Below are 21,186 nucleotides of genomic sequence, written 5' to 3'. Positions count from 1 at the left end.
ACTCGACGGCAGACGCGTCTTCGTTTGGATGTAAACCTTTAGAAGAAAATACCTAGTGTCGGTGTAATTTGTTACAGGAACATCGGCGAGTTCGTGAGCTTTTTTGAGTCCAGCAACAAGGAAGATGGCGTTGCAATCTTAGCTGGCTGGGTACTAGCCCACCACATGGCGCCGGCTCTTAGCTATAAGGTCTTCAGGGGCTACAAGAATGCTGTGGCAATGGTACGGTGTGCTTTTCACTCACTTTATGCTTCATAAAAAATTGTCACGATGCTTGTTATAAGCTTTATATATCTAAAGAGTCAACAAGCAAATAAACAGAAGTAGCACATCCTTTGAATATAGGGATTTTCCTCCATGACCGCTGGAATGTCTGTAAATATAGCTTGATTCTCAATTGGCACGGCCTTTAATCACAACAAAATTCCACCTGAAACACTTTAGGAGATGAAAAATGAAAAAAAGCGGAAGCTTTTTCGAAGATTCCATTCTTTGTAAGTGTCTTAGAGTAGAGGAGGTGTTGTTTGGAAATCAAGTTAAAGATCTCTTAGTTCTACCATTTTACTGAGTTTTAGAAATATAAAATAATATTATAATTTTACAACATTCCAGTCTTGAGCTACATATTACAAGCTCTATGTCTGCTATCGGGTGAAGAGTGGACATGCATCGCATTTGAATACACACGACGAAACTGCACGATTTCTTCTCAGGTAGTTCATCTTTCTGCGAACGCAATTATAAATTTACTTTTCCTTGGGTTCATTGACAACAAAAATATATGCCGACCTCCCTAGAAATATTTTATCAAGTGAGACCAACTTGTTTTAGGAAAGCCCTTTTTCATTCGAGGTTCTGATCTTATTGTAACTTTAAATTTGCTTTGCATACTATATAAGTTGCCACTACAATAAATCGCTCTACATCAGCGTTATATATAGCAGCCATAAGACACAAATAAATCAGAAGCGCTAATTTGAAGAGTTTAAAAAGGCAATTAATTCCTCACAGAGACCTGTTTTTCTTTTTCTTGAGTTTAGACATCATAACAACTGAGTCCAGTTCTTTGTTCGGAATCAAATAGCACAAGTAACGGTGAAGTAGCCGCAGCGGCTCGACAGCTTCAAGGCTCTCGTTTCCAGGCTCCCATTGCGGATCTTGCCTTTACCGCGCACATGTTGCTATTCGCTTATGCAGTAATCTTTTATTTTGCCCCTTTATTATAATAAATGATACTGCAAATAAATGATTACTGTATAAGCGAATAGCATATATATATTTCAAGGAATAAGATGATACCGCGCCGACGCTCACGACGATGAAGATGTCGATCAGCTGGCGCGCGCACAGAGAGCTCAGACCGTCTTGTTCGGACGATATTGTGCTTCGCTCTACGATCGTCTTGTGTCACCGGTCGCCGTTTCCAGTCCTCCGAATAATCCGCAATACACCCCTCTTCAGTATATATAGGGTTTAATGTCCCAAAGCGACTCAGGTTATGAGAGACGCCGTATTGGAAGACTCCGCAAATTTCGACGACCTGCGGTTCTATAATGTGGACTGACATCACACAGCACAGGGGCGCCTAGCTTTTCGCCTCCACCGAAAAGCTGCCGCCGAGGCCGGGATTGGATCCAGCGTACTTGGGCACAGTAGCCGAGCTCCCTAACCACTGCGCCTCCCCGGCGGGGGCATATATATATATATATATATATATATATATATATATATATATATATATATATATATATATATATATATATATATTCCTTCTTTGGCTCGCGTCCTCTTAGCGAAACGAGGTCATGGGAGTTCTTACGAACGAGCGGCGTGTGCAAACTCGGGGAGCCTTTGTCGTCTCAAAAGCGCGGCCGCGCTTTCGACGCGCTCTGTCATGATTCGGATGCGAATGTCAAGGCTCCGAGTCCACGACATGGGGTGAACAAAAGGCGAGTTTATACATTATTTGCAGCCATCGTGCGAAGCATAACATCGGCACGGGGGCGAAAGGTACTGGATACACGGGGAATTCTTCGCACAGCGACGACCCGGTAGATTCAGCAGAATGCCATCTGGGCGAGCAGCACTGCACTCGACAGACGCTCACGGCGACCTCTCCCACCAATCGTCATCGCTTCTTCTGAATAGACCATGAAACGGTTGTCAGTCATACTATCCCATACGCAGGTCCGATAGGTCCAATCAGCCAACGCATTGGTCACCCGCTCCGAATACGCTGCGCCGCGAGGGAGGAAGAGGGGGAGCCGCCGCCGGGGCAGTGGCGCCACTCAATCTAGTGCATTTTCCGGCTTGCCAACGCTGAGGCTTCATTTCATTGCGCTGCTGCCAAGTGGAGCAGCACTGGAGTTTGCGAAGGGGCGTCAGGCGCTTGCTAGCACCCGCTCGGTGTTTGTTATCGAGCGCCCTGGAACGCAAATCATAACAGCGGTCACCTTTGTCCAACCAACATGCCTCGCAGGTGGGGCTTGAAGATGGCGCTATGTCCACCGACGCAAATGGCGACAATTCAGGAGGGATACAGTTTAGCGCTCCTGCGATGATGAGAAAATTAGGAGCGTCGTTTAAGACATATCATATGAAGCTGTAATATGACGAAAACAGCATGCCTCCATAAATATCACCAGCATCCACAAGCAAAGCCGTGCAGCTGTCTCTCATTTAAACAGAATTCTGACTACTGTCAAGATGGTAAGTGCCCGCCGCGAAGCGCCCCATAGTAATTTGGTGGCTGGCTTGTTCAAAGTGGACAAGAGTCGGAACGTTTCCGCAACTATCACCTTGTGCCATATAACAAAGTGCTGCATCCCGGCAAACAGCTGCATAACGCCGTCTTTTTAGGTGCTACTCGTGCTGTTCCATTTCTCCATTGCACCCTATTTTCCAATAGCGTAGACATTTGCTGAACATTGTATCTGATAATAAACGGATAACGAAAATACATCTGATACCCATTAGATATCGTATAGCAAGAAGGAGAGTATGTTTTTTTATTATTGATACTCTTAAACTTCTGTTGAAAGTTTTCTATAATTATGGCACCGATGTCAGCCTACTTCAAGCAATGCCTGGTAGGCATAACATCATGCCAATAATTAGGCATTTCTCACAGCAAAACCGTTCGTGTGCATCGGTACACTTAATTAAAAAGCACTGAACAAGCTACAGGGTGAGCCTCAGTTCGCAAGTCGAGCAGCATTTATACAAATAGACTGGTCTTCGTCCGGGCAGCGCGATCATCACTGGCAGGGGTTTAAAAATGTTTTTGCTCCCGAAGAAGAAAAGCTAGGGAGGGGGAGGGAGGAGAAAGTAGATCAAAGAGTGAAAAAATTGTTTCTTCGTCATGTATTTCTCATCCTGGAACTGGTGATCCCGTGGCCTCAAAAATGCTATAAAAAGTGCCAGCAGCAAGAAAAAGTACTATACGGGGTGGATGATGAGTCAGGCACATAAAGCAAGTTGGACGCTAACAAGCCTTTCTGGAAGGGGACAGGTATTCGAAAGGGTTATGATAAAGAATACATATGCAAGGTAACACCTCTCAAAAGCTATCAGCAAAGAAGGGACAAGAACAAACCAGCAGAATAATAGCAAATCAAGTGAGCCACACCTGCCACGTACTAAAGAAAATGGTTGAAGGGCCAACTAAAGTTGGATGTGATAAGAAAGAAGCACGTTTGAAAAAACACCTGTAGCCTGTGCTGTTGTGGAGGGCGATATAGTGTACACGTACTGTGAATATACTGTGCAGTTAACGCTATATGGGATTGTTTTTCCGACTAGTTATGAAGCAGATGGAATATTTTTAAGTGATTCTAACGTTCCTTCCGAGATATTCATTCCTGCTGGTTCGAATGTTCTAGATTTAAAGCCTTAGCTTAAGCAACCCACATCAAGTGGTAATGTTTCACTTACAAGTGCGCGCTTCAAAGCTGTAAAGCAGGAATGAAGTATCTATCTCTGTTTTAGGAAACCTCATGTCCCTTCATTTATGGAGCTACCAATTTAATACTCGCAATTAATTCCGCTGTTCGAAACACGGAGTTTGTAAAGGTGCGCTTTGTAGAAGGCACTAGTGCAAGAAAGGCGGGCAGTCCAGGAGACATGATTGTATAATATAGTTACGGAGCTGATATTACGTTCTGTTTTGGTGAGCATTCATACGTCAGTTTCTGGTTTCACATAATGTCCAACTTAATGCAGCAATCTCTCTAAGGAACACAGTTCATAAAATAATATTTCGAGCAACGCCTATTTTACGCTCGTCCTATTAAAGCAAATCCTAACGAACAGCCAGGAGGACGATTTCACTGAATCTTCTATGCGCTCTCGCAGGCTGTGTACCACTGCCTGCAGCTAGTATCCGATATGGCGCCGTACCCACTCAACTGGTTCCTCACCGAACAGAGTGTCAGCCCCGTCGACTGGAACGCCACTTGGGCGCTTCTGGCCGACGTGCATGGCGCCATGGCGCAGTACTTCGACTGGATGGACTCCGCCTCCCGAGACAGAGCTGTGCGCAGGCTGAGTGTCATACGCCATGTTGTCGCCTACCCAAGCGTCGACTCGACGCGCGAGACGGTCGAGAGGCGCTTTGCTTATCTGGTAAGCTGTGAGGCACCTGCAAAACGGTCAAAATGTTCATGACGACACGTCAGGCATGGGACGTTCGAGGTTTACCAAAAATATTCACATTTAACTTAGCTTACAGTGCGAAACTACGGGCAGAGAGAACAAACACTCGGGGCACAGCCAACTCTGATCCAGTATATCTGTGTCCCGTGTACGAAGCTGTGTATCCTTTCAAGGTGTCTTTTAGGGCATTTTATTTCATTTATCATGGAAGTATAGTGCACTGTAGAATACTTAAAAGTGTACCGTCACTTTGCGCAGAGCTTGCCGTTTCAGCGATGAAAGCAAATAGAGGCCGCTGTGTGCTAGAGGAGTGCTATGTGCGCGGAGGAGACAGCTTGGCGAGCCATCACCGCAATCTGTGTTTAATTCGTCAGCACAAAACAATATCTGCTGTGGCTATGAAGGCGCAAATTCAAAAATTTAGCTGCTTCGATACCATTAACTTCACCTAAAATAATAGACAGTGGCGACTCTCATAGAATCAAAGCGGTTCTTTGCAAAGGTGGATCATTATCGTCAAATAAAAAGACTTGCTCTTGCAGGGAGACAACTGTGACCAACGTAGTAATATAAAATTTGGCTAAGCATCAGCTATTGCGGCGCGCTGTTGCTGGCGCGCGTATTTCTCTCCCTCTTCATTTGTTTTGTTCTTTACTTTCTCTCTTCTGTCCGCACGAGACAGCGGAGGTGGCTCAGCTACAGAGCCAGTAGCAGGCCCGTGTATTTTCTTTTCTTTCTTCCTACAGCCACAACAACAACACAAACAGGATTTCATTGAAGGAATCAAAGTTCACCGGCGTTCTCTAAATAGTTTACAGGGGAAACAAAAAGGCCCAGTATCTGTCACTCTCGGAATCACGCTGCAATTCTCACGGCAGACATATGAAGAGCGTTTCAGGATCCGGGGCGTGGCGTAGTTGGTAAAGCGCTGGGCTAAGGATCCAAGGGATGGAGGTTCGGTTCCCGGTGGAAACAATATGTATTAATTTATTTTAACTCTCACTCTCGGAAGCGTGACATCTGTGCTGACAACCTTCTGTCGAAACGATGTGGCATTAAAGGCATTCACCTTAATATAGGTCACTGAATGCCATAGTATGCAAGAGAAATAGGGCATGTGGGGAGTGTAGGACACAGTAGAAAAAAATTAAAAGCCTTTAACGCTGCTGAATTGAACGTTGATGTGGAGCGAAAGCTTTGCGTGCGGGCGACAGAGCGTTACATCGAGCACAACCAGCGTAACGCTGAATGCATGAAAGTGCATCTGCGGCCTAGGCAGAAACCACTTTCACGCCCTGGGCACATAAAGAACGAAGGGAGAAGCGAGCTGAGGCCTTAAAGCTAAGGTTCGGAAACATGAAAGATAGTGAGATAGCCTGCGTTGATGCGGAAAGAGGCCAAATCGAGACGGCGATATCTTCGGTCTTAAACGACCCAGGAGTGCCATTTTCCGCTGCGGCTTTCCGGGGACGCAGTATAGAGGATGCGGAGGAACTGGCAATTGCTTTAGTTTGTCCTTAAAGAAAAGCAACATTCAGCATAAGCGACAGTAAAACTGTCATTCAAATTTTTGGGAAAGGCAGGATCTCGCCGAAGGAGGCAGATTTCCTAAGCTAAAAACCACTGAACACGAAAATTTTGGTAATCTGGACACCCGCGCGCGCTGCCGTTCTTGACAGCGAGGCGGCCTATGCGCTATCTCGAGCACTCTACTTCCAGGCAGCCATAGGACACCCATCGATACGATCAAAATGCGATTTCTATGCTCTTTATCAATGCATCCATACTCATCACACTAGTTTCCAGCTTATGGTGGTCACAAACTCCAAAAATTACGCAATGTTTAATAAAATCAATTATGTCAACTACGAGGTCACTGTTATTTTGTGGTTCAATATACCTGAAAGATGGGATAACGCAACAAATCCAATTTAGCACTTAAGTGGACCAAGACGTGACTGGACTGCCCAGACGGTTGGCGCTGAGCGCAGTTAATTGAATCCCATGGCAGATAGAAAAAAGAACGTGCTCATTCTCCTTCAGTTAGATTTTTCCTCGAAATATTTGCAGCATTAGCAGGACTCTTGTCACTTCCGATGAATCTCATTGAGCTGACAGCTGCCTGCGTAAGCTCAGGTTGCATATCATGCCACCATAATCACAGCTCACCAGTTTCACTCTCGTCTAAGTGCGACGGCTCTGACAATGTCTCAGAAAGCGTTTCCTTCATAACAGACCTCTTTACATAATAACGAGGACAGGCAAGATGGCGCCTCACAGTAACGTAGAGCGTTTCAACTCTATGGCCACAGTCAAGGCATCAAGTAGTTGCCTCTAGGCGTAAGCTTCAAGGTAACTGAACGAAAAAAAAAAAAAAGGAAACGATCTTTAGCGTTCTTCCGGCTTTTATTTTTTGCAGGCGTCGTCTTAGGCGTTTTCTGACGCTCGGAAAAAGCTCAGCGCGCCACAGGCTTCCAAAGGATGCTCACCGCTGGTGTCGGGAATTCTATATTCTGGCGAAAAGACTCCACTCTGAGGACACGAGATCATCTGGGTCTACTACAGCATGGTCGAGTGTCATGAGCTTGTATCAAATATGCACCCCTGCTGCACGTGCCACTAGTTTCCGAGCAACTTCCCAACTGGGTTCTCTCTACTTCGCCTCACGAGCTAGTTAATGAGACTCGGGCATCACGACTTCTCTGACCAGGATGGTTCGCAGTTGGAGCTAGCTACTCATACCTGCAAACTGTTTCAATGGGTATATGCAGACCTCTCTCACGTCGTTTGCCATAAGTGCTCAGTCAGCTAGGGCTTCGCGTCGATTTTAAGAGTGCCAAGTGCAGTATCCTACAAGAAAAAAAAAAAAAAAGCTTTGTAATGAGCTCCACGCCATACCTTTCAGGCCTACAGCATTGATGTCGACTGCCCTAAATATACTGGGGCAAGCATTTTGGACCGCCTACTCGGTGTTTCAATGTGGCTGTGACCAGCTATGAAATAAAAAGAAATGATTAAGGAAATGAAATCTTACAATTATGCTGATTTTTTTTCTTCAGCTTGTATAACATGAAGTTCAGTAGGCTGCGTCTACAACGCGCTCATCTAGGTAAACCTTACGTTATGGGGTTCAATCAGTGCCTAAACAACTAAACAAGGTGTCAGTTGACATGAGTGGGATTCATAAAACCCTTTATGAACTTTTAAAAATGGGGACAAAATAAAACGAATAAGTGAAAAAATAATTAAACGAAAGGTTGGCGCACAGTTGGAATATCACGTCCACCCGTATATATTTTTTTTCGTGTCTGCGCCTGTGCGACAAGTGAATCGCGAAGTGTTCGCGCAGATCAGTCTTTTCATTTTTGTTTATCAGCTCCTACCAATTCTTTTTACGGTGGCCTTAGGCATTGAAATAGGGTATACTCTTTTGTGTAGGAGCAAAAGCATTGATTATGCTGCAGCAATCTGGGATCAGCTAATGTGTGCACGCGCCAGGTGCTTCCTACAAACAACCAGCTAAGCTACAAGGTTGAGCTCCGCTGTATATGAGTATGGTTTATTAGCAGCAGAATTCGCTATATTTTTGTTTTGTGCCTGGTGTACCCTTTCGGAGCTCATTTTATATGTTCGTATAGAGGTGCGCCTCGACCAAATATATTTGCTCCACCTGAGCCAGCACCGCTCTCTTATGCGCATGTCACCGCATCGGCCGAATTCACATGGCTTTAACGCGACGTAGCTAAGGGTGCCGTGTTGCAGAAAAATCTAGCGTCATCGTTGTTGACAATGAGCGAAAAATCTGGATGGCGACACTGAAACCCAGAAGCAGGTTTAAATGTTCAAAAGAACGTTAAATTTCTCATAGACGATTTTTAAAGAAAGGAAAGGGATTTGAGTGGAAATTAAAAATGAGTCACATTTAAGTGCGAGTAGAAGTCGAACCCAGGATTTTCGGGTTGCAAGACATAAATGGTCATAGGTCACAAATGCTCGTTGGTTCAAGCAGAATAAAGATAGACCTACTAAATGTGCTACGCAAACAAGGCCCGACAAAGCAATCATGTTCTGCTTTTAAAGATCATGCTTAATAAAGCACTCCCGTGTTTAAACCATGCCCGATAGGATTAGCTATGGCGATTTATTTGATCGTAGCGATGGCAAGTTTCAGTCATAAAAAAGTCGTAAACGGCTGAAACACAGTAAAAAGAGCGTTACAACCTTCACAAAATTCTAAGCTTTTTAAGGTCTATGCGCTTCGGTAAAACCCTTAATAATATTTGCAGATACGGCTTTCACCAAGCGTTGCTTATAAAGCATTAGATGCGTGAACAATACGTTTGAAGCAACTTGTTTTATTCATTAAATTCGTACCTTACGCTCGTGATAACCGTCTTTACTTTGCACTCAAGAGCTATGAAATTACTGTGAAATGACGATTAAGCTACTTCCTAAGACAAAATTCGTAATACAGGCTCCCTAGCCACGGCTAATTTCGTTCACTGAAACCCTTGTTTAGAGCAGCACAATTGTGGCGCGCGATTGCGACAGTCATGACGATAGCCTTTAATGGCTCATGCTCGCTGGTCGTGTCCCTCCGTCCGTCCGTAACGCTTTCGTTACGTGGGAGGCGGTAGCTGGCAGCTGACATAGTCGAGCACTAACTGGACGTAGGGCTTCCTGACATTACGTTTGGCAGGAGCTGCCAACTCGGGCCTCTCTTTTCATATGGGAAAGCGGCATCAGAAACATCCGGCCAAGACCCTTACACTCTCGTTATCTCTAGGCCACGCAGGCACGTCGGGAGTGAAAACAGAGAAAGAGGTGCCGTAGTGGAGAGCTTCGGACTACCGCACTATAGATGCTTTCTCCTCATCGCAGTGTAGTGATCGAAAGTGCTTCCTAGACTTTTTTTCGTACATCGTGGCTTTCTTTAAAGCATGAAAAAAAGATACACGTTAGGATTTCTTTATCCGAAATAAATGAAATGGGATTTCAGAAAGTGCTTTCCCATTAAACCATCTTTATTGTCTAAAAGCTAAAGTTAGTAAATTCTAAAAAAAAAATCTTAATTACTGAATAGTTAATTTCAAACTAAAATAAATTGTCTCTAGTGCGAAAAAGGCTTTCAGCTGTATACAAGTGGTTTCTGTGGTCTACCTCAAATGATTTATATTTTAACCGTTATCTAATTTTAGCTTGGACACCTTGTGACATGCTTCTGGTTTGCAGCTGAAAGAGCCTCAACTACAACGTTACTACACGCTGAAGTTTTTTGTTTAAAAATACGGATAAAGTGATGTTTTCCTGCCTAATGATGTGTTATTCGCAACGTGAAGAAAAGTTCATCACCAACGCAAGGAAGATCGGCGCTAGCATTGCTTGGTTTGGTTTGGTTTGTGGGATTTAACATCCCAAAGTGACTAAGGCTATGAGAGACGCCGTAGTGGAGGCCTCCGGAAATTTCGACCACCTGCTTGTACTTCACTGGTTATATTGCTTGCGGTTCCATTGTCTGGAAAACGTTTTGGTGCAAATGGGTACAACTGCCACCTATATTTATTTATTGGCTTCAGTGGCGAACCCGCTTGTGGTCAATGGAAGTCAATGTTCCGCTTTTGGTAAGGTAGTCTGGCAAAAATTTACTTTTCTATTTTGTTCAATATTCGAAGGACCGGAATATAGGAAGCTTAAAGCCATTGAGAGCGTCCAGAAAGACAATATAGGACGTGGGGTTGGGGAAGGCATAAAGTACAATTTCTTGGTTAGCATGCATAATAACAAATATTTGAATGTTTCCATAGCTTTTCATATCAGCGATTCTAGTGCAGACGCTGCAGATCACACAAAATAACGAGTATGATTTAGCGGCCATAGATTTGTTGTAGTGGTATAGCAAACCTTTTTCTTTCTTTTGCCAGCGCGAGACAGTTCGATCTCCATTCGGGTTGGGCTACATCCACACCAAGCGCCGGCAGCGACAGCAGCGCAACATGCTCCTGAAGGCGTCAGTGGCGCGCCAGGACGACGACTGGTTCACTGTGCCTCTGGTGAACGCTGTCTTCTTGCCCTATTACCATATCGTGTTCATACCCACTTCAATGATGCTACCTCCGTTCCTGGTAAGCAAGCAATATTCTCTTCCTTTTCGTCCGAGAAGCGCGCACCAGTGCAATTAACTACATGCTGCGCTTAAGTTATCAAACCCAATTTGCCAAAGTTAATTATTAAGGCGAAAGCCTGATATTCCTTATCAGCAGCGTAAACCAGCAGTGTGCACCAGAAGTAATTCGAAAACATCAAATAGGTCTAGCAGGACTAAGATGTCACTGCAATGACCAGTCAAAAGCTGGCACCAAATTCAGAAAGGCCTTCTTCGCCCATGTGGCTTCATAAAAACACAAAACATGAATCTCTATTCCGGTGCTTTGTGGGGGATTAAGAGTCCATTACATTGGACTGTGTTTGTTATTAACAAATTTAGGTAGACACAGTAGGATTACAGAGGATTTGTGGTGGATTGAGTAGTGAATTGTGGTGGATTGAATGGATTACATTGTATTACTTTGCAGAGACGATTAAGGTGCAATGAGTTGAATGGCGGTGAATTAGTGAAGCGTCTGGTGGATTCCGGCATATCAGCATAGGATTTGTGTTTGGTAAAACATGAATATAGTGATTTAAGAAGTATTACGATGAGTTAATGGCAGATTTATGGTGATGGAGGTTATTAAACAAAAATTGCTTACTATTCTGCTGGTGCATGGGAGACGTATGTGTAACAAGTTGGACTATGGTGGATCAGGGATGTTCTCGGTAGACTGCGGTGTATGATCAGGGTCAACTCCATCGGATTAAAACGTATTGATCTAGATGACTGTGGTTTGTGCTGATTCTGATGAACTACCGCGAAATAGTAATGGATTATGTTGTGTTGTGTTGCAGTACTATGTATTAAAATATGTTGCAGAGAATTGAGGGCGAATTTTGAGGATCGCTGAGGGCTAATAGTAGATTAGGTAGTACTCAGTTGCATTATGGAAGGAGGAAAAAAAATGCACGGGCCTGCTATTGGCTCTGTAGCTGAGCCACCTCCGCTGCCCCGTGCGGACAGAATAGAGAAAGTAGAGAAGAAAGAAAAAGAAGAGGGAGAAAAAGACGCGCGCCGCGACAGCCGTCGTCCACCACCTAAGTGGTGGTGGGTTCAATGACGGCCTACAACAAATAAAAATTCTGTGGCTGGCTATCCCCGCCGCAAGCGGCGTTGACCTACCGTCCCAGCCCCGTAGGGCCAGGAACAGTCACCCTTCTAGGGTGGCTGTTCCTGGCCCTGTACTTGAAGTATTTTGCCCGATGAAATGCTTTATGCCGCATCGTTCAACATGCGGAAAACCAGATAGCATATTCTGTTCTTTCAGCTGAAAACAGTAAACGATGCTAGATTATTTACATTTTGGATTAGTGTAAATGAGACATTTTTATTCTGTTATTCTCGACCCTGTCGCCTAATCTGCACAAGCACTATCGTGTTTTAAGCCGCCCTGGCTTTGAGATGTAATAAGTAGTGTTCTGTACACACCTCCCGAACCATTTTGACCATCCAAGCTGTGCTGCTTCGATGATATTAGGATGAAAAAATTGAGAATGACGGTTTCGGCGCAGTACAGTGAAATCTTCAAGCTCAAGCTAAAAAACGAAATGTAATAATGATTTAAGCTATTGTCTGGGCAATCGACTCGGCAATCTGTCGAACCAATGCGTCTCGTATGTAATTTCAAAGTCAGAAAGCTGTCCTTGCATTGTGCAGGATTTGATCTGTTTTCGTTTCGCGCAAGCCGTTTGAACTGGAAACTGCTTCTTCAAATCATTACAGAGCGGCCTCCGGAAGAACGCGCATGAGCGCATTATAATAGGCTTAAATCGCTGCTTCTAATCTATTACATTTACCCACACTAGTGTAGTTACCATGCGTCCTTTGTTTTTTTTTGTTGAGTTCTGTTGTGGTTTTTATTGTTGTTGGGGCTGTAGGAAGAAGGAAAAGAAAATGCATGGGCTTGCTACTGGCTCTGTAGCTGACGCATCTCCGCTGCCTTGTGCGAACAGAAGAGAAAATTGAAAAGAAAGAAAAAGAGGGAGAGAAAGACGCGCGCCGCAACAACAGCCGTCGTCCACCTCCTGAATGGTGGCGGGTGCAATGACGGCCTACAACAGATAAAAAATCGGTGGCTGGCTGGCCCTCGCTGCAAGCGGCGTTCACCTACTGTCCCAACAAAAAAAAAAATGTTCATTAAGAGCGATGCTTCCAAATTCTGCTGATTTCTTGGCCAAACGAATACCGAAGTATCGAAATGAGAGGCTGATGACAACATACTGAAGGGCCCTTGCAGTACAGTAGGGAATTTTAATGATTACTTTCGAGGTGTATTTTCGGAGCTGGATAAAACTGAGCATAGCGCCTCTGTGCTCGATTCTTCACATGAAACCGTAATCACCCGTGAGAGTGTTCTGGCGATGTTTTGAAATATCAATATAAGGAAATCTAGTGGATCAGATGGTATTTATAATTTATTCTTGAGACGCTATGCTGAGCAAATGTCTGGCTTACTTGCAGACCTTTTCAACTTAGCACTAAGATCTTGCGATATACCATGTGATATTGGCGAAAGGCACGCATTTTGCCAATACATTAGAAAGAGAGTCGTCTACTAGTTAATAAAAACCATCTAGTTTCTATCACCAGTCGATATTTATTTATTTATTTATTTATTTATTTATTTATTTATTTATTTATTTATTTATGTATTTATTTATTTATTTATTTATTTATTTATTTATTTATTTATTTATTTATTCATTTATTCATTCATTTAACTTAAGGGCCTGAGAGCATTCCAGAGGCGAGTGGGGTAAACTAAAGAAAGTAAAACACAATACACAAAAAATTAACGCAGAACCAAATGATCATTATACAGTAAATGATAACGACTGCGCAACAAGATATAAAAGTACAAAATCAGCAGCAACACAACCAAGCAGTAGATGCTGAACCAGCAAAAGTACAAAAAACGACAGCAAAAGTATGTTAAACATTGGAACAAAAAAGGTTAGTAACAGCTGCACGAAAAGCAATGGCATATGTGAGCAATGGCCCGAGAAAGGCGATTCCAACTGTTAGAACTGTTTGAAATGAAGGAGTCTTGGCAGTATTCGGTGCGACATAATGGAATTCCTACTTTGTGACGGTGATCAATGCGTGATGAAGTGTAGGACGGTTGTGTTAGACGTGTCTGTCTGAGATAAGTATCATAGTGAAAAATCTTATGAAAACTTATGAAACAAACATAGCCGAAATACTTTTCTGCGTTCCATTCGAAGAGGCAATGACAGGGAAGATTTCTTGACAGTCAAGCTAGAAGTGCGATAATAGCTAGACAATATAAAGCGAGATGCGCTATTCTGCATGCTTTCTAGTTCAGTAATAAGTGAAACAACGCCTGGGTCGCATACAGAAGCTGCATACTTCAGTTTTGGACAAAGCAAAATTTTGTAAAGGAGAAGTTCTGGTGCGCTAGGACAATGTGAAAAGTTTCTTCTGAGATAGCCAAGAGTTTGGTTAGCATTAATAACAACGGGATGAACATGCTATATCCATGACAAGTTATTGGTTACGTGAACATCTAAATATTTGTGCAGCGGTGGCGTAGCGGTAGAACATCCGCCTCGCATGCAAGAGGACCGGGGCTCAAATCCCGGTGCCACGCAATTCTCTACCGGATGAAAAAAAAAAGTAAATAATCCGCGTGTCGATGGAATTGCATAAACAGGTTTGGGGTGCGACCTGATGCCGGTGAACACCTCCGGCAACGCACTCCCTCACCAGAAAAAGAGTTGGCCACTCAGGGACAGTAATTGGCCACAACCTCCTATGATAACCTCCATAAAACTCCGGCCCTCAGTCACCAGCGGCTGCGGAACAACTGACCACGGCGGCGAGTCAGACCTGTGACGCAGCAGGGGTGCTAAGAAAGCCTGGCTCCGCTGGACAGTCCGCCATTGGAAACTGACCCTGGCAACGTTTAATGCTAGAACCCTAGCTAGTGAAGCTAGTTTAGCAGTGCTGTTAGAGGAACTAGAGGGCATGAAATGGGATGTCATAGGGCTTAGTGAGGTTAGGAGGCCGAATGAGGCATATACTGTACTGAAGGATGGGCATGTACTGTGTTATCGAGGTTTACCGGAGAGGCGACAACTAGGAATAGGTTTCCTTGTCAATAAGTATATAGCGGGTAATATAGATGAATTCTATAGTATTAATGAGAGGGTTGCAGGCATCGTAATTAGGCTTAATAAGCGGTATAAACTGAAGGTTGTACAGACCTATGCACTTACATGTAGTTATGATGACCAGGCAGTTGAAAGCTTCTATGAAGATGTAGAATCGGCAATGCGAAAAGTAAAAACGCAGTATACTGTACTAATGGGCGACTTCAATGCCAATGTAGGGAAAAGACAGGCAGGAGACAAGGCAGTAGGTGACTATGGCATTGGTTCTAGGAATAGCAGGGGGGAGTTACTAGTTGAGTTTGCAGAGCGCAATAACTTACGAATCATGAATACCTTCTTCAGCAAACGAAAGAACCGGAAATGGACATGGAACAGTCCTAACGGAGAGACTAAAAATGAAATCGACTTCATAATGTGTTCAACCCCCGCCATTGTGCAGGATGTAGAGGTAATCAGGAAAGTGCGATGCAGTGACCACAGGATGGTGAGGTCCCGAATTAGCCTAAATCTGAAGAAGGAACGCTACAGATTAGTAAGAAAGAAACCCATCAACGAATTAGCGGTGAGGGGGAGGGCAGAAGAGTTCAGGATCTCGCTACAGAATAGGTATTCACTTCTAACTGAGGATGGCGACATTACCTTAGAGGCAAGGAACAATAATTTCAGAGATATCATTACTGAGTGCGCAGTAGAAGTAGGCGGTAGGATAGTTAGAGAGGATACCGGTAAGCTGTCTAAGGAGACGAAAGATTTGATTAAGAAACGCCAGAGTATGAAAGCTTCCAATCCAACAGACCAGATCGAATTGGCCGAGATATCAAAGCTAATCAATAAGCGCAAGGTGGCCGATATAAGGAAGTATAACATGGAGAAAATTGAGCATGCTGTAAAGAACGGGAAGAGAAGAAATTGGGCATAGGCAAAAACCAGATGTATGTGATAAGGGACAAGGCGGGCAACGTCATCACTAATATGGAAAAGATAGTCAAAGTAGCCGCGGAGTTCTATACAGATCTCTACAGTAGCCAAAGTAGTCAGGACAGTAATGAGATTGGCGGTAGGGAAAAACAGTCAGACGTTCCACCACTGACAAAGGACGAGGTCAAGAAAGCATTAGAAACTATGAAAAGGGGGAAATCAGTTGGAGAGGATCAGATAACTACAGATTTGCTGAAGGACGGGGGGGATATCGTGCTAGAAAAACTGGCCACCCTGTGTACGCAGTGCCTGGTGTTATCGACGGTACCGGAACCATGGAAGAATGCAAACATTCTCCTCATTCACAAGAAAGGGGACTCTAAGGACCTTAAAAATTACAGACCAATCAGCTTACTGTCTGTTACGTATAAGGTATTTACTAAGGTAATCGCTAATAGAATCAGGACAACCTTAGACTGCAATCAAGCAAAGGATCAAGCAGGGTTTCGGAAACGGTGCTCTACTATCGATCATATCCATACCATCAATCAGGTGATAGAAAAATGCTCGGAATATAACGATCCCTTATACATAGCATTCATTGATTACGAAAAAGCATTTGACTCAGTTGAAACCTCGGCGGTGATGCAGGCATTGCGAAATCAGGGGGTAGACTAGCCGTACGTGAAAGTGCTGGAAGGTATATATAGTGGCTGCACAGCAACCATAGTTCTGCATAAATAAAGTAACAAAATTCCCATAAAGAAAGGTGAAGGAAAGAAGCCAACAGTCGGCAAGGCCAAGGAAAGCGTTGGGGATGGTACTTTGTCTTTTTTTTTTATTAATGTTTACTTGGATAATCACAGAAATTAGTAATGTAATCTGTTTATGGGAAAGATAATTAGACACAAAGTAGAAGAAAAAACAACGTGCCGATGGTGGGTGGTCCCACCATCTACTATAAAGGATTCGGCCTATGTCTTGATCTACGATGCGCAGACGTCCCAGTACCCGGCCGCATCGTTCGGCGGTTTGGGCCATGTGTTGGCTCACGAGGAGAGTCACGCATTCGATGTGGAAGGGGCTCCCGCCGACGCGGACGGCCTCTACCGCCACTGGTACACGGCGCCCACCGAGAGCCGCCTGGAGGACCGCAAGCGCTGCTTGCGCTCGCTGTACAGTGTGCCCTCCGGGGGACCCTGGCCTACCGAGGGCGAGGATTACGCCGACTCCCTAGGTCTCATGGTGCGTGCCAAGCCAATGGGATGAAATCTTTCTTTTTTTTTTATGAACAGTTTTTATTGCCTCAGTGCATTAGAGAGTTATTTATTATGTAATTAAGGATGGATGAAACAATTAAATTAATAAGAAGAAATTTGCTGATTTTAAGAAGCATCTAACTGGCTAAGTGGACTGCAGTTTGTTCGAACTATGCTGAGTTCGAACAAATACACTCGGTGCTGACGCAGCCATTGATTACGTTTGGGCAAATTTGAAACTAGAATGAAGCTAGGTCGGTTTACCTTAAATGTACGCTTCGTGTTTAGCCGTTTTGCTGTGGTAGATGCCTATAGCCACCTTAAACGTTTCGTAGAAATACTATGGACATAAAAGGAGACTTTCATTATAAGGGCAAAAATTATGCATACACATGCGAACTAAATGTAGGCGGAGCATTAAGTAAGCCAGTGGTATTAAGATATTAAGCTATCTGGTGGACACACTTGCACAACGTAATAACAAATAAAAGAGAATATTTAGGTGTTTTAGTCAATAATAACCTGTTGTTACGATCATGGGAAACCGGAGATGATCCCGCGGGGCGTAGACTGAAATGGTGGGATGGACAACTGTTTGGTACGACGCTTGCCCGACACGGCCGCAAATAGTTATGCTAGCATTACGACGCATTATGTTCATGTGCTTCCCGACACCTTGCGATAGTTTATCTCCGTGAATAATGTTTTATTTCCTCTGGTAGCTACTCAGCGTATCATAACACTAATGCCATACTTCAATGGTATACTTTTAAATTACTTATTTTGATTGGATGTTGTCAACGATGCCTAAAATAGAACAATGCATCTACATCTTACCGGTCCGTGCTACAGTAGCGGAAGTAAAATCGACAAGTGTTTACGGCTGCAGAAAGTAGTTATACTTAAGGTCCGTTGAGCGCTAAGCAAAAAAAACAAACCAAAATGTTAACTTACAACTCGCAAGCATTGGAAACAAAATATTTATAATAAATAAAGCACCGCTTGAATCAAGGTTTAGTTTTGCATTTCACACAACGCATCATATATTCGAGTCGTCGGTAAACATTTTTCCATTTTGAAGATTCAACTCGCCCAACTTTCAACCTTACTACTATATTTTTCCATTGCTTGGAGCATCGCATACATGGGAGGATCAGAAGATCATGGAACACGACTCACGGCTTAGAAGACCTCTCTTTACAGGCAAATGGTGTTGCTCACACTCAGGAGAAGAGCTTCAGTTTGCCATGCTCGCAGTTCAATTGTAAACAGTTCCAAGTCCTAATAAGCAAAAATAGTTTAAATAGTGCAGATGCTTGTGCAATACACTACCAAAAAGCGAAACTCACCATGGATATCCGAAAATTCAGGGAAGTTGACTTTTTAAACGGAAAGTTGTATATTAATGCAGTTGTTGCAAGATTACATATTTATAACATATTCGCAGATCTAATGTTCTCTGCTGGTTAGAGTTAAGAATGCTTCCCCTTTGTTATATATGGAAGCCTCAACCATTCACTTCTAGCGCACGATTAACATTAAAAGCAAGGAGTTCCTGCGCTGAAGCATTCGCAGGGCAATACTTGACGATATTCTCAGTTTCTCACAATAAAAGTACTCTGCAAGAAAGCGGGACTTGTCTCGAGCTCGAGAACAGGCACTTCGTCTAATAAGATCTGTCATGAGTGAGGGTTAAGTTCACTTTTAGTGCATAAAGAAATCACAGCTTTTAATTCCCTCTGCACTGCGTGCACGCAAAAAAGAAGAAAAAGATAGAAGCTTTCCGTATGCCTAACCTTCTCATCTAAGAGTAGAACCCCATTGCTCTATTAGGTCCCGTTCGCATCTCACACTCGGTAAGTGCACCTTTATTTAGTTTTCCAATGAGTCTCCCTGTGCTACAGCAGTGCGTGATTTCCAGGTGGTAAGGCTGAGATATATGTATGTTTAATAGTCATCCCAGCTCATACTAACCCAGTCGTTTTTTTTTTCTTCTGGCCAGTTACTTTTGTTACATTGTTACAGTAACGCTCTCCGAAAGGATGTACTCGTCCATTCCTTTTTGTCCGGAATTTTATTGTTCCAGCAGAATTTTTCACTCATGGTCATCGGCGCCGATGGCGAAGATGCCGCTGCATTTTCTGCGGCAAGGGTGTCTTAACACAGTCATGTTGAGACATCTATGCCCTCTGTAATATCGGTGCACTTGCAGTAACAACAGAAGGTGAAAATGAATGCTGAGCCCTAATTTAGTTATTCCTTCCTTATTCCCATATCCAGCTCCTCGCCATCCTTTTATTTACTCTGCGATTTAGACTTCAACCGAGAGCCCTAGAATTTTCGCGCCGTGTCTTTCCAATCTATAAATAAGAAATCCCTTTTTTGCTTTCAACAGAGACACTGTGGAGTTTTCAGAGCTCTGGCCGTTCTTGCATGCCACCTATATATATATATATATATATATATATATATATATATATATATATATACATACATATATCGCATGGATTGAATTATCTCTGTATCTTCTTGACAGATGCCCTGCAAAATCAATTAAATAATAATTGACGACCCATGCGAGCTTATAAGGAACAATGAAGCATTGTTTTAGACCATTGCGAACATAGTGTCACCTCCGGAAGATTTATCATAATCAGCCGAACAAAACACTTTCGTGTATTTCGTTGTTTCCTAAAAAAAACTAAAACGAAATATTTGAAATAATGCTAACTTGAAAGATCTTTGAGTTCCTGACGCACGGTGTGGAAATCACTACATAAAGAAAATCCTTAGCACACTATTACACGGAAGTCGACTATAGTTCAGCAAGTTATGCTAGTTTGGTAAATATTTGGGCTTAAATGAAATGTAAGGTCCTTCACTGCAGCTGAGTAGTGTTCAATTGGTTAGAGGGAACTGCTCCCATCAGAAAAGGAAAGCACGTGAAGTAGTGTGCCAGCTCAGCAGCGAGGAATTCGGAGGGAACACTGACACAATTGAGCAGATGATAAAAAAAATAATCTATAAAATACTCCCCCAACTTTGCTTTTAAATTTAAAACGGGAGTAGTAATTTTTATTCTTTTGCCACTGTTAGTTTTCACGGGGGCCTAAACATCACTTCTTCCTTCCTGCATTCTTAACGCTTTCTCGAGGAGATAAAGAATAAGTGGTAGGTTGTGGTTTATGGGGTTTAACGTCCCAACGGCACTCGGGCTATGAGAGACGCCGTAGTGGAGGACTCCGGAAATTTGACCACCTGGCGTTCTTTAACCTACACTGACACCGTACAGCACACGGGCGCCTTGCTTTTCGCCTCCACCGAGAAGCGGCCGCTAAGAATAAGCAAAATTACACATGCAAGACGCATGCCAGCCTTCCTGTGTTATTTTAATGTATTTAGACTTCGTTCAAGCTTTCCATTGAATTGTGATGATCACTGTTTTCCCCTCCCTGCATACAATAATACCCGTAATGACAATTCAAGGTTCGAAAATAAGTAAAAATATATGTAATGACCGCAATGTACCGAACAAATTTTCCATGCAAGCATCTACAAATTTAATAAATGAGTATAGCTACAAACTGCCTAAAAAGGAATATATAAATGGACATGCTGGTGGATGCCGGGAGATATTTTACTATATATGAATCTCTGTAAAATAGCTAAAGAAATATAGCCAACTGCGAGAGTGTCACCTCATCTATGCTAGACAGCACGTGAATGTAACTAATGACTCATGAGAAAACGAAAAAGAAGACAGACAATGCTGATGATATACAAGAAGATACTGCACCACAAAAACAGAAGAGGACTGCTGCATGCGCGCCCCATAAAGCGTCAGGTTAGAAAGCTTGAAACATCGACTGAATACTGCATTTCACAGTGCATGTAATTGGCTCTATTCACATATTGGGATTGAAAGAGCAAATGTTAGCGAATGTTTGAATATATTAGCCTAATATCAGCACCCGAAAATTTTAGACCTCTTTGACCTGTTCCTATAACGAAATGTATAACCCAAAAATATCCTATGAGAAATTTTCAGGGCATAAAAACATGCACAAGGGAG

At 43.2% G+C, this 21,186-nt stretch overlaps 1 protein-coding gene across 1 annotated transcript in view; it reads left to right on the top strand.

Moving 5' to 3' along the window:
• Window positions 1-10,754: 10,754 nt before the first annotated feature.
• Window positions 10,755-21,186, top strand: part of LOC146198567 (neprilysin-2-like) — a 31,870-nt gene continuing 21,438 nt past the window's right edge. The window contains exons 1-2 of the mRNA XM_084592616.1: window positions 10,755-10,775; window positions 16,855-17,100. Of these exons, the coding sequence (XP_084448742.1) occupies window positions 10,755-10,775; window positions 16,855-17,100 (267 nt within the window). The remainder of the gene's footprint in view (window positions 10,776-16,854; window positions 17,101-21,186) is intronic.

This window comes from Amblyomma maculatum, chromosome 2 (genome assembly GCF_055883805.1).
Source record: "Amblyomma maculatum isolate TAMU_Amacu chromosome 2, ASM5588380v1, whole genome shotgun sequence".
Classification (NCBI taxonomy): domain Eukaryota; kingdom Metazoa; phylum Arthropoda; class Arachnida; order Ixodida; family Ixodidae; genus Amblyomma; species Amblyomma maculatum.
The sequence above is the reverse complement of the archived record's forward strand: the minus strand, read 5'-3'. Positions and strand labels throughout refer to the sequence as shown.